We start from the raw sequence: 14123 nt of genomic DNA on the forward strand, positions 1-14123 counted from the left end.
GCGTGGCAGAGATTATGCATGCAAAAGTCAATGCATTGTCATGCTGATCAGCATGCATGGGACCTCCAAGCAGTTACACATCTTACAGACAATGATTCAAAGTTAATAGAAGTCCATAAATGGATATGTAAGCCAGATGGACCAAAAGTGATTTTCTGCTTGAAATTTGCATTTTCTGCAAAAAAAATCCATTCACCTTTTGCTCAGCTGTAGCATTTTTGCCTTTTGTGCCAAGAAGGTTGTGAGTTCAACTCCGATCCAAAAGACATGGGTTTGTGAGCTAAGCTGAGATTTCACCTCATTGCCAAGGGAAAACAGTGTTGCTGTCTTCCAGGAGAAGTGCTAAACTGTAGCCCCATTCAACCTTTCAGGTTAATGTCAAAGATTCTGCAGCACTCTTTGATGAAGAGCATGAGAACTCTCCCGATGCCTTGGCCAATTTTTTTATTCCTCCATCAGTAAAGCAGATGATCTGTTTACTTATCTAAATGTTGCTCACGAGGCCTTGGTCTGCCCAGATTGGCTGCATTTCCCCATATTACAACAATAAGACACACCTAAAGTGCATAATTACAGTCGGTTCTGCTATAATACGTGCTTGTTCAATGGAAATTGGCTTTAACACAGTTGAAAAATTTAGACTACTACTCGTATAACGTGAACTTTCCTTACCTGTGTTGGCTATAATGCAATTCCAGCCCCTTTCATTTAAATGGTGCAGGCTATTGCGCGATTTTCTTACAACGCAAGATCGCACAAGAGCAGAATTATCGCGTTATATCAGAGCCGACTGTAGACGTGAAACACTTCAGGACATTCTAAGACCAAGAAAGGTGTTATATTAATGCATGAAAAAACTGCAGAAGTTGCATAGTGTGAATAACAACGGAGACATTAGAAAACACCCACCGTTTTGGCAGCACATGCACAGAGAGGAATGACATTGACCTTTCTGGTTGATGACCTTTCATCTGAATTGACCTGAAGTTTTCACTCCCCTTTTTTCCAGCCCAGATGCTGGCAAACTCCAGAGTTTTTACAGCCTTCTCTGTGTTCACAATGCACAAATGCAGGTTCTCTCTTCTTGTCAGCTCAAGTAATGATCAAACCAGGGATCAAACTTGAGCAGTTGCTGGTGTCTGTGTTTCAGGGCTACTTTGTTTGTTGCATTTCCCCACTGGACAACAGGGGAGCAGGTTTCTCTCTCCAGCTGCCGTTGAAAATGTCTTGCCCCTCATCGCTTTAATAAGATGAAGTTCCAATCTTAGATGTTTATCATTTAATATGCTCTTGTTTTATTTTTGCAGCTTTGTATGAAAAGTCATGTGAAGCGTACAGGCACAAAGGGCAGATGTCTGATTTCTTCTCTATTGACCCAGATGGCAGTGGCTCACTGGACCCCCTCCTTGTGTACTGCAACATGACAGGTGAGCTGGCACCATTTTTACTTGTACTCAAACTGAAGCGTATTTATAATACTGAGGTTAACAACGTGGATAATGTTGGTCCTTTGAGTGTTTGAGTTAAATGGACATGCAAAATATCAGAAAACATCGCCAATACAACTACATAATTTATGGATCAATTTGAAGCAGAGAATTCAGGTCCTTTAGTGCTATGGGTAAAGACAATGTACATTTCACTTTAATCAGATTGTTGAATGAACAATGTCATCTGTCTAACATCAGCTTCCGGTCTGTCGTGCTTATTTCCAGTGTCACAACTTTGTGATTAAGGGGTAAGTGGCCTTGAAACACCCTCTGAAATAGCTGACAAAACCACACAGTTCAAGGGTAATTAGGGATGAGTAACAAATGTTGGCCTTATCAGTTATAGGTTAGACATAATGGCATCCACATCCTACAAAAGAATAAAGTATAAAAATTATGCGAACATGCAGCCCCTGCCATCCCTTGCCTTTTAGGGACCCAGTATTGGCTACTCTTTGCCTCTTGTCAGTTTGCAACATCCCCCTGTCCTTTTGTTAATCTGACAGCCCACATTCTATCCAATTCCCCTTGTCCTACGTGAACAATCCCTGAAGCACTGTGTTTGAGATACCCTTCAAGACCCCATCCATTCCAGTACACCATTTTATTGTTGATGACTTTTGTTTTTGGTTCAATTCATTCACAAGATATGGGTGTCGTTGCCTGGCCAACATTTCTAACTCGTTCTTTGTAGCTTAAAGTTAAGAGTCAACCACATTGGTGTGAGGAGTCAAATGTAGGCCAGACCAGGTAAGGACGGCAAACTTCCTTCCCCAAGCAACATTAATGACCTACGTGGGGCCTGTTTTTCACAACAATTGACAGAGATTATATAGTCACCATTGGCTAGCTTTATTTTCCAAATTTTCATTGAATTCAAATCTCAACACCAGCCGTGGTGGGATTCAAACCTTTATCCTTGGAAAATTCACCAGTAACTCTGGGTTACTAGTCCAGCGACATTGCCACTATGCCACCACTCCACCAACACTAGAAGTATGAATTGGAATAACCTTTATACTTTATTCTTTCATAGGATGTGGATGCCACTATGTCTAATCTATAACTTACAGTGTCATGGAAAATGTCAATAAAAAAGCTTATGAGGGAAAATGAACAGATACTGACTCTGATGATGCATGCAGGCAGACAGGATAAAGGTAGCAGATTACCTTCCCCAGTAACATTGATACTTTCTAAGTTCTTTGACTGAACCTTCCTTACCTAAGAAAAGATACACTTGCCATAGAGGGAATACAGTGAAGGTTCACCAGACTGACTCCTGGGCTGGCAGGTTTGTCATATGGAGAGAAAGATTGGATCAACTGGGCCTATACTCATTGGTGTTTAGAAGAATGAGAAGGGGTGTCATTAAAACCTCTAAAATTCCAATGGGGCTGGATGGAGGGATGGTGTTTCCCCAGATGGTGGGGTTCAAAACATGAAGTCACAGTCTCAGTGCAGTGGTAGGTCATTTCAGGCTAAGGTGAGGAGAAAATTCTTCATTCAGAGGGTGGTTAACCCGAACAAACATCATCCCCATTGGCCTACTGTCTCATTTCCAATTCTCCAACTGAGCCCCATCTATGTAAAGAATAATCACTTCCAAACACAAAGAGACTGTAACTGATAAAGTGTAAAGTAGCAAACTCAGAGGAAATGGCAACAGTGGCATTGGGAGGACAAGAGGTCAGTATTGGTGAGTAGGGTAATGTAATGAGGGATTGAGGCTGGATAAAACTGGGAAGGGAGAGGATAGAAAGGAAAAAGCAGCATTGGAGGTAGGTGAGATTATTGCAGGAAAGGGAATTGGAAATGGGTGAGATTATTGTGGGAAGAGAAATTGGAAACAGGGAAGAGACAATGCAGCAATATGTGAGAAAGGGATAGATGGAGACAAGATTAGGCTGGGGAAGTTGAGGGGAAAACCAAGCAAGACAAAAGGGTAAAGCAGTAAGTAGCATGGAATTTTAACTTGGCAAAGATGGTTTTCCATTGCATCCCTGAAAAAAATTAAGCTGAGCTGCTGAACCCCCATCTCTCTTCATGCATCTGTCATCATAAACACTGTTCTATATCACTGCACACGGGCAACTGCTTCCTTAGCTGTGAAATAGATGGCAGTAGTAAATGGCACAGGAGAAATTTAATGAGGGTTTAAATTATTGGAAGTCAACAGGAAGAGGAATGGAGAACATTTTAGTTTTCCAGTGACTGTGTGTGGTGTCAGGTTGTCTGTACAATTATTGTTGTGTGCCCAATGTAGAGAAAGGGACTGAGCAGATAAGTGCAGACATTGCCCAGAGTGAGAGAGAGAGAGAGAAAGTTAGGCAGATAAATGGATGGTCGATGTAAACCAAGGAAGAGGAAAAGCTGATAATGTTGACCATGAGTAGGTGCAAATGTGTTGACATCAGCCCACATCGTGACAGAGCTTGGGGTATGGGGTTATGTAACGGACAGAGAAGGTGGTGTTCAGAATCTAAAATTGTTGAAATCAATATTGAGTCCAGAAGGCTGCAGAGTCCCCAAGCGCAAAATGAGATGATGTTGCCCATTGTCTCCTCCCATCGGCTCACATCATCCCCTCCCTCTCCAAATGCTTGACATCAAAATATATACCACCCTTTCTTAGCTACTGTCACTTCTGAAGAAAGGTCACTGGACTCAAAACGTTAACTCTGTTTTCTCTCCAAAGATTGTGCCAGACCTGCTGAGTTTCTCCAGTGATTTCTGTTTTTGTTTCAGATCTTCGGCATCCACAGCTCTTCATTTATTATAGGTACTGAGATGAGGTTGAAGTCCAAGATTAACTCTGATTGTATTGAATGATTGAACAGGCTCATGAGTTGTATGGCCCTCTTACGTCTTCTGTCCTTTTGACCCCATAAAGATCCCTCATTCTTAGTTGTGGGAGAAGCTACACATTCAGAAGAGGCTTTGAAGTCAACCTTTGCCTTTAAAGGACATCAGTTTGACATATTTCCTCTGAGTTTGCCGTTGTTCATTTTACTGTTGATAATTTCCACACCAGAGCCAGTGCAAATTTTGATGAAAATGTTCCAGTAAAGAAACAATTTCAGTCTTAGCTGCTCCAAAATCAGGAAGAAACTATGAAAGGAATGGCATCAAAACAAACTGTTCATTAAAGGCAAGCCAAAGGGAAGTATTCATTCAATGACAGAGAGTAGACTCAATGAAACAAACCAAAATATATTTCCCTGTCCTGCTGATGAGACAGTAATGTTACAAAAATCTACGGTCTAATAGATAAAAAGATGCTTTTAAATTAGTTCTTCAGAAAACAACAAAGCAACATTACATCTCCATTTGGTATCAGTAAAATAACATTTTCTTCAATTTTCTGCAACCCAGTGTTATTTTAAGGTTCTTGTATAGCTGCACAGAAAAGATGGGACTGTCATAGCAATTGAGATTTACTCTAGCAAACGTCTGGACGCTTTTATATATTTTCTGATTGCACGTGATGAGCAGCGAGTGTGACAAGCAATGTCAATGCAGTGTCACACCGAGATTGCATTGCACCCGTAGTCCTCAAAGAGATGAAAATGAAAACCACCCATTTGTATCTTTTACATTTGTTAAAAAGCTGGATGGAAATGGGACGATGAGGCCTGTCTTCCCAATTTTGGTGACTATTGTCAGCATTGTTTACATTCTCCTAAAGCTGAATTAGGTAAAACTTTCTTTCTGGTCTTCATTGCAAGAGGAATGAAGTGGGGGATGTCTCCCTCCAACTGTGCAGGACATTGGTGAGACCACAACTGGAGTATTGTCTCCTTATTCCAGGAGAGATATCCTTGCATTCAAAGCTGTTGAGAGACAATTCTTCCGGCCCAGCTCTGGACTCAAAGTATTAACTCTGTTTCTCTCTTCATAGAATCTGCTAGTCTCAGTAGGTTGCTTTTATTCACTTGTGGGATATGGACATTGCTGGCTGACCAGCATTTCTATTGCCTGTCCCTAATTGCTCACCTCCACATTCTCAAGGGCAACTAGGGACAGGCAATAAAAAATGCTGTGCCAGCCAGTAATACCCAAGTCCATGATTGAATTAAAAAAACTACAAAGTTTCTCCAGCACTTTGTTTGTTTTTATTTTAAATTTGCAGCAATTGCAGTATTTTGATGTTACCCTTCCTCTCAAATGTCCTTCATTTACCAACCCTCCCATCAGCAGTGTGAGTTTCTCCCTTGTTTATTCTTGACCATCACCATTCGAATTCATTCCTTGTGTTTGATAAACTAATTGCCAAAACCTACTTTCACAGCCACATCTCTTTCCTCCCAGACTCCAACTGAAGATCCATCTTGCATGTCTCAAACCCAGACAAGATTACAGGTATCTCCTCTGACAGCTGCTTCTGGTACATCCTGAGTTGCACACTGAATGTCTTAAGGAACCACATGAGCATTAGCACCCTATTTCTTCATCAGCACTGCCTTACATCATCTAAAAGCTGTCCTAATCCCCAGTTTCAATTCATTCTTCATTTCATTTGATGCTTTAAAACAAGATTGATTTATCTTCAGCTGTTAAGAAATGCAAGCTCCAAAATCTCCACTGGTACTGACACCTCTCTAGAGTCTTCTCCTTCCCATTCCATCTGATTCCATTCCATCTTCTAATCTTACCTCTTGCTGTGCATTCACTGTACCTGCTGACCTTCTCCTCATCGATGCTGAATGATTTATGATGAGCAAAGGCCGTGGTTTTATCCCTTTATGCTGCTACCTCAATGTATTTCGGGCACAACATGACACAAACTCTTTTTTCGTTGACTTTGCTCCTCTGCTCGCTTCTTTGCACAAGAGTCCTCTCACCAACATATGTCCCATTTCACCATTTTCAATACTCTCTGATCAAATGGACCCCTCTTTCTGCCCTTGAATCCACCCTTAATCTCTTCATTGAGAGTTATTGATGTGATATCAGCAGGCTTAACTTCTCTGCTCTCCTCATCCACTCTAACCTATCTCCTTCTTAACTTGTTGCACTCTTGTTTTCTCATGTCTAACCTTGACCTTCTTCTTAAACCTGCTAACAAGGGTGGTGCTGTTGTCACCAGGCACCCTGACCTGTACCTTGCGAAGACTTAGTGCCAACTCTCAGAGGCTTCTTCTTATCTCCCCCTGCGCCACGATCCCATCGTTGAACATCAGTTGTTTCCAGGACTGTCACTGACCTCATTGCCACTGAAGATCTTCTCCACACCACAATATTCCATCTCTTAGTCCTCTCACCCCACGGAACCTGCTTCTACTGCCTTCCCAAAATTTAGGAACAGGACTGTCCTGCCAGACCCATTATTTGAGGCTATTCCTGCCCCAGTGAAATAATTTTGTCCTGTTTTGACCCTATTTTACCTCTTCCCCCTTATGTTCATGATTCTTCTGAGGCTTTATGTTGGATCCACAATTTCTCTTTTCCTGGCCCTAGTCCTCTTTTTTTTTTACCATAGGTGTATAATCCTCTATACCTTCATTCTCCACCAGGATGGTCTGACAGTTCTCCACTTCTACTGTGGAAAGTGACCTGAACAGTTGGAAGAATGTATCGATTTACTTCCAGTTCCCATCCTTTCCTCACCGAGTCCATCTCTGATTCTTTCCTTCCCTTTCTTGATTTCACTGTTTACATTTCTGGTGACGGTCTGACCACCAATATCCATTACAAACCCACTGACTCCCATTGTTACCTCAACTGCACTTCCACGCGCCCTGCTTCCTGCAAGGACTCCATTCCATTCTCCCAGTTTCTCCATCTGCATCCCTACTGATGCAATGATGCCACCTTCCACTGGTTTGCCTGTGATATGTCTTCTTTGTTCCTCACGTGAAGATTTCACCCCCACTGCATTTGACAGTTTGATAGTGAGGACAGTGAACTCCTTAAACAAGTTTTTGGCCACCCCTGCTGACGTCTCCGGATGAGGCTCAATGTCAAATTCTGTCTGTCAATGCTCCTGTGAAGTGCCTTGTGACGGTTTTGCAGAAATTCTATAAATGTGTTGTTCATTGATGCTGAAAAAAATAGAGCCCCCTCATGATTATTCTGATGCTGCTGGAGTTGACCTTATGGCTGTGGCACGGTTATACAAAGTCAAGTCTTGAATGTCACTTTTCAACCAGATCCTTTTGTGGGCTGACACTGGCCTGAAGGTAATCTCCTGCCCCTTTCATGGTTTTAAAGACAAGTCGCCTTTCAGACTGCTGAAATGAATCTAGAGTTGTTGGCAGACAGAAAAATAATTGAAATTTAATGACCCTGGGCAAGTAAATCTGGAATTAAATCTAGAATAAAAATGTGCACATGCTAGATAAGCTTACTTGAGGTTTGTTCCTAAATACAGCAATCTTAATTCAACTTGAAAATATATCAATGATTGAAATCACGTTCCTACTTTACAACAATGATTCACCTTCAAAAATGATCCATTGCTTGTAAAGCATTTGGGGTGTCATGAGGCTCTATAGAAATGCAAGTCTGCCTCTGTATTTATCGTACAGCTTTAGATGCTTGCTGATAAGGCATAATGTAAATGTGAAAATGGGGCCAAGTCTGATTTTGGAGAATACCAGAATTAGATTGCTTGGTTTAGCTCTGCTAACATACTGGGCTCTGATGCAGTCATTGATTAGGATCATCCACTGAGATGACATTACATTTGATTGAGTGTTGAAGAGTGAAGAGCTAAAATTAGTCTAACCAGAAGTGCAAAACAGGCTCAAAATATCCCATTTTACGCCTAGCGGCATTCGCTGTTCAATTTAGTTACAAATAATTAAACTGCTGATTGATGAGTTGTGGGCAGTGGAGGAAGTGCAGAGGATACTTCCTTGTGTAAGCAGTTAATGAAGGCTTGAGAACATGAGGCCAATGCAGTGGAAGATGTAGCACCTAGAATTATAGAATCCCTACAGTCTGGAATGAGGCCATTTGGCCCATCAAGTCTACATCAACCTTCCGAAGAGCATCCCATCTAGACTCAACACAACCTATCCCTGTAGCTCTGTACTTCCCAAGGCTAAGCCACCTAGCCTGCGCATCTATGGACTGTGGGAAGAAGCCAGAGCACCCGGAGGAAACCCACACAGACCTAGGAAGAACGTGCAAACTTCACACAGACTGTCGTCTGAGGCAGGAATCGAACCTGGGTTCCTGACACTATGAAGCAGCAGTACTAACCACTGAGCTACAGTGCCGCTAAAGTGAATTGTCAATAATATAATTGACTGCAATAGTGGGGTTCATGGGCACAGTGGCATTTTCCTTGCCTCTAAGCTAGCAGGCCTGTGTTCAAGTCCTACCTATTCCAAATGTGTGTCCTTAACTTTCTGAACAGGTTGATTTGAAAATCTCTCAAGGGTTCTTGTTGTGCAGTGGTAGTCCCTCTCCCTCTGAGCCAGCCTGGGTTCAAGGCCCAATCACTCCAGGGGTGTGTAATAAAATAGATGAACACATTGATTAGAAATGATCTTGACCAGAATAGCAGGGCTAATGTTAAGTAGTGGTATTGTCACTCCCACTGATCCAGGAAGCCCATGTTCAGGTTCTACCTGCTCTGGAGGAGTGTAATTAACTTTATAAACAGGTTGATTAGATAATGTCTTGAACAGGTAGCACTTTAAACATCCATATTGGAAAGTCTGTTGTCAGTCTAGTACACATTTACCAATGGGCCGAGCAAAATGCTCACCTTTTTGGAATTTCAATCCTTATTGGTCCAACTTTACATTTCAGCAAGGCACACACTCAATCTGTTATGCGTCTGCTGATCATCCTAGCATGATACCTGACCCATACACTCACACAATAATGCCACTGAAGTGTATCCCATCCGAGACTTGTTGGCTGCAATAGGACTCTTGGTAGTTATGCTTTTTGTTTGCAGACATGGGAATTCATATTCTACAAGTGTATTTTTCACATCTCCTTCTTTTCTCCCTTTTCCTTCCTGCTCGAAGCTTGCTTTAATTCCAATCAACATTTGAAAGAATAAGTCAACATTTTACCATTTTAGGAAACATCCAGTTTATTTCTCGAAAGTGGATCTTGGCAATTTGCTTCCCAGACAAAGTTCATCACAACAGTTCCACATTACAGCACGCTAACATCCAGAAATTCTACACTAAAGCCAAATGAAAAGAAAATTGCCAATAATCTGCCCTGATCCACTTACATTCAATTCTGGTCTCCTTGCCATAGGAAGGATGTCGAGAAACTTGAAAGGGTTTAGAAAAAATTTACAAGGATGTTGCCGGGGTTGGAAAGTTTGAACTATAGGGAGAGGCTGAATAGTCTGGAGCTATTTTCTTTGGAGCATTGGAGTCTGAGAGGTGACCTTATAAAGGTTTATAAAATCATGAGGGACATAGAAAGGGTGAATAGCCAAGGGGTCTTTCCCAGGGTAGTGGAGTCCAAAACTAGAAGGCATTGGCTTAAGGTGAGAGGGGAAATATTTAAAAGGGACTTAAGGGGCAACTTTTTCACACAGAGGGTGGAATGAGCTGCCAGAGGAAGTGGTGGAGGCTGGTACAATTGCAACATTTAAAAGGCATCTGGATGGGTAAATGAATAGGAAGGATTTAGAGTGATATGGGCCAAATGCTGGCAAGTGGGACTAAATTAATTTAGGATATCTGGTTGGCATGGACGAGTTGGACCAAAAGGTCTGTTTCCATGCTATGCAGTTCTGTGACTCTATGTCAATGCGATGGTCAAGAAAGCACAACAATGTCTGTACTTCGTCGATAAGCTAAGGGAATTCGGCATGTCCCTAAAGACACTGACTATTTTTTATAGATGCTTCATAGAAAGTATCGTTTCTGGATGCATCACAGTGTGATATGGCAGCTGTTCTTCCCCAAACCTCAAGAAACTACAGAGAGTTGTGAACTGTGCTCAATCAATCATGCAAACCAGCTTCTCATGCGTTGACTCCATCTATACTTCCTGCTACCTCGGGAAAGCAACCAACAAAAGCAATGGCCCCCCCCCCCCCCCCCCCCCCCCCCCCCCCCTGAGTTAACTCTCTTCTACCCTCTTCCGTCGGGCAGAAGATATAAAAGTTTCAAGAACAGCTTCTTGCCTGATATTATCAGACTTTTGAATGTACCTCTCAAATGTTAATGTGGTTCTCTCTCTCTGCACCTTCTCTGCAGCTGTAGCACTGTATTCTGCACTCTGTTCTAGTACCCTGTTGCACTTTGTATGGTACGATCTGCCTGTAGAGAATGCAAAACAACACTTTTCACTGTCTCTCGGTACGTGACAACAATAAATCAATCAAGCAATCAATTTTTATAGATGCAGTATAGAAAACATCTTATCTGGATGCATCACAGCGTGGTTTGGCAACTGCTCTTCCCAAGACCACAAGAAACTACAGTGAGTTGTGAACACAGCCCAGTCCATCACACAAATCAGCCTCCCATCCATTGATTCCATCTATACTTCCTGCTGCCTCAGGAAAACAGCCAACATAATCAAAGACTCCTCCCACCCCAGTTCTCCTGCCTTCCACCAGGCAGAAAATATAAAAGTTTGAATATACATACCATTAGATTTGAGAACAGCTTCTTCGCCGCTGTTATTAGACTTTTGAATGGACCTCTCAAATGTTGATGTTGTTCTCTCTCTCTGAACCTTTTCTGCAGCTGTAACACTGTATTCTGCACTCTGTTCTAGTACCCTGATGCATTTTGTATGGTACAATCTGCCTGTAAAGCATGCAAAACACCACTTTTCACTGTCTGTTGGTACATGTGAAATAATACATCAAACCAGATCAAAATGGAATTATTGATGGGCAGTTATCTATCCTGAAGAAGGGTCACCAGACCCAAGACATTAACTTTGCTTTCTCTCCATAGACTTGCTGACTTTTTCCAGCAATTTCTGATTTTATGGCAGTTATGAAAGTTGTTTATTTCGCTCAGCAAAGTTTATTCTAATTCCTGAGAGATTCTGATTATTTCAACTTCAGCATTTGAGTGTTAGTCTAATTGAGGCTGCATTCAAACATACCCGCATTGCTCACAGTCCAGTCGACAACTATCTGCAGTAGAGAAATTGCTCTGCCCTTGCAGAAATCCCCTTAATCTTGCTCAGTATTCTCATAAATTTTCATTCCTTATTCCTCTAAAACTGTAAATGTGCAATTGCAAATTGACACTCTGGACTCGAATCATTACTTTGTCGAAATCATGCTTCTCTTTTCTTGCACAGATGTTAAAAAGCAACTTTACCATTGCATTGGAGAGGTCATAGTGTATTTGTAATATCACTGGATTGGTAAACTGGAGGCCTAGATTGATGCTGTGAGGGTGGAAGTTCAAATCTCGTCATGGCAGCTGGTGCAATCTAAATTGATTTAATAAAATATGAAGTACAAAGCTGGTCTCAGTTATAGTGATCATGACAACAATCATTGATTGTTGTAAAGAGCCATCTGGTTCATTAATGTTATTCAAATCTGTCATCATTACTGAGTCTGACTGATGTGCAATTCCAAACCAAGGGCAATGTGGTCAACTCTAAAGTGACCCAGCAAGGGCAGTTGGGGATAGGCTGCAAATTCCAGCTTTTTCAGTGATGCATCCATATTCCATTAAAAGCAAAGAAATGATCAGCCCTGTTTCACCCCTTCTAAATCTGACAGAGTCCAGCCGCATGGACTTTGTTGTTTTTTACCTAAGCTCACCAATAAGGCAGCCTTGACTATTCGAATCTTTGTCAACATGTAATACGCTGTGCTGGAACATGACATGCAATTAGCTGGAGACATACGTTAGGAAAATAGTTTGCACTCTTTCTTGCTAATTGATGTCAGTGGGAATAGTGAGTGATGGCTACAGGCACTATAACAAGAGTCTGTTTCGTTGACATAATGTAGAAGTGACAAGCTGCATCAGATATTCGACACTGCTTCCTGACTTCCAAAAAAAAGACATATCAAAAGCTTGGAGGCAACAATACAAAACAAGTAGGATTCAGATTCCGAGCCCTATTTTAAACGTGCATACAGGTGACTTGCAGTAACCACCTCACTAGCTAGTTGCACACTGCTATAGGTTTCAACCTTTCTGATTGAGAAGCCCACATGAAGGATTAAGGTGTCTGCAGAATTCCTGCAAGGTTAAAAAGGAGTAGATGAGAAGATGAGATCAGGTAGCGAGGTGACACCAGTCGAGCCCTAGATCTTAAAATTTCCGTGGATCTGGAAAGGAAAGAGAGTGAAATCATTACTGAATTTTACGAAAGAATGAGTTCAAATATGTGACATCAGTTTTGATCTAACCTTCAGCAAAGTGGAAGGAGGAAGAGTTGGAAAGCAGTTTACACGGAGTTGACAGGGAGAGGTCCGGTTGAGCATTCATTTTAGGTTCTGTAGAAAACATCAGGAAGGACGAGAAAGATTATGTCAGATAATGTTTCTTGGGACAGCTTACGTCATTAAAGGCAGTATGTAAAGGCAAGTTGCAGTGTTGACTGAAAGATATATGGTTTGGATTTTGAAGTCAGCTGTGGTGCTTGCTGCTGATAGAATTATAGTCAGAGGTTTTTGGAGTAGATTTGTAGCTCGGGTTGCGGGAGTTGAGGTTGGTTGGCTCGCCGAGCTGGTTTGTTGTTCCGCAGACGTTTCGTTACCGTGCTTGGTAACATCCTCAGTGCAGCCTCTGATGAAGCGTCGGTGTGTTTTCCCGTCTGGCTTTTAAACTCTGGGGTCCGTTGTGATGGGTTGCCTCACTTCCGGGTTTCCTCTGTAGTGGAATGTATATGGGGTCGAGTTCAATGTGTTTATTAATAGCTTGCTTCGTGGAGTGCCATGCTTCCAGGAATTCTCGTGCTTGTCTCTGCCTAGCCTGTCCCAGGATCTTGGTGTTGTCCCAGTCGAAGTCGTGGTTCTCCTTGTCCATGTGGTCAGAGAGATGTACAGTATGGAAACAGACCATTCGGTCCAACTTGCCCTTGCCGACCAGAAATCCTAAATTAATCTAGTTCCATTTGCCAGCATCTGGCACATATCCCCTTAAACCCTTCCTATGAATGTGCCTATCCAGATGGCTTTTTAAATGTTGTAATTTGCCACTTCCACTGGCACCTCATTCCATACACGTACCACCTTTGTCAAGTGAATCTCAATATCAACCTACTGCGATCCAGAGGTAAGACTTTCTGTGATCTTGACGGAGGATTCCCTCCCTATAGGGGTCACAGCGAGATCCAGCAGCAACGGGCAAATTCAGGTAAGAGTGGCAGGTTAGTGTGAGGACAGCTGTACATATCTCAATGACCAAGATAGAAAGCTGCTGGAGTAAAAGGACATCCAAAAAAGACATTGAGCTGAAACTTGCATTTTGTTTGGCTAAGTCTAAGCTGCAGCGAGTTTTTTTGGACGACTCACCCTGTCTTACCAGGCTCACCTCATTAATTACTGACGACACACCTATGGCATCTCTTACATTCAATTTCCACACCAACTTACTGTATCCCTTCCCAGAACAACTCGCTGCTCAGTGGATATGCACCAATACACCCATGCCCATGCCATCTATAAAAGTTGATTGTGCACCCAGACAAGCACTGTCAGTCCAGAGATGCCCCTGA

The 14123-nt window shown here is 42.1% G+C and overlaps 1 protein-coding gene across 1 annotated transcript in view; it reads left to right on the forward strand.

Annotated features, from left to right (window-relative positions):
* Positions 1 to 14123, forward strand: part of LOC109930579 (contactin-associated protein-like 5) — a 1093911-nt gene that overhangs the window by 668426 nt on the left and 411362 nt on the right. Inside the window, exon 12 of the mRNA XM_048598831.1 lies at positions 1308 to 1427. Coding sequence (XP_048454788.1) covers positions 1308 to 1427 — 120 coding nt within the window. The remainder of the gene's footprint in view (positions 1 to 1307; positions 1428 to 14123) is intronic.

Source organism: Rhincodon typus, chromosome 7 (genome assembly GCF_021869965.1).
Source record: "Rhincodon typus isolate 14 chromosome 7, sRhiTyp1.1, whole genome shotgun sequence".
Lineage (NCBI taxonomy): Eukaryota > Metazoa > Chordata > Chondrichthyes > Orectolobiformes > Rhincodontidae > Rhincodon > Rhincodon typus.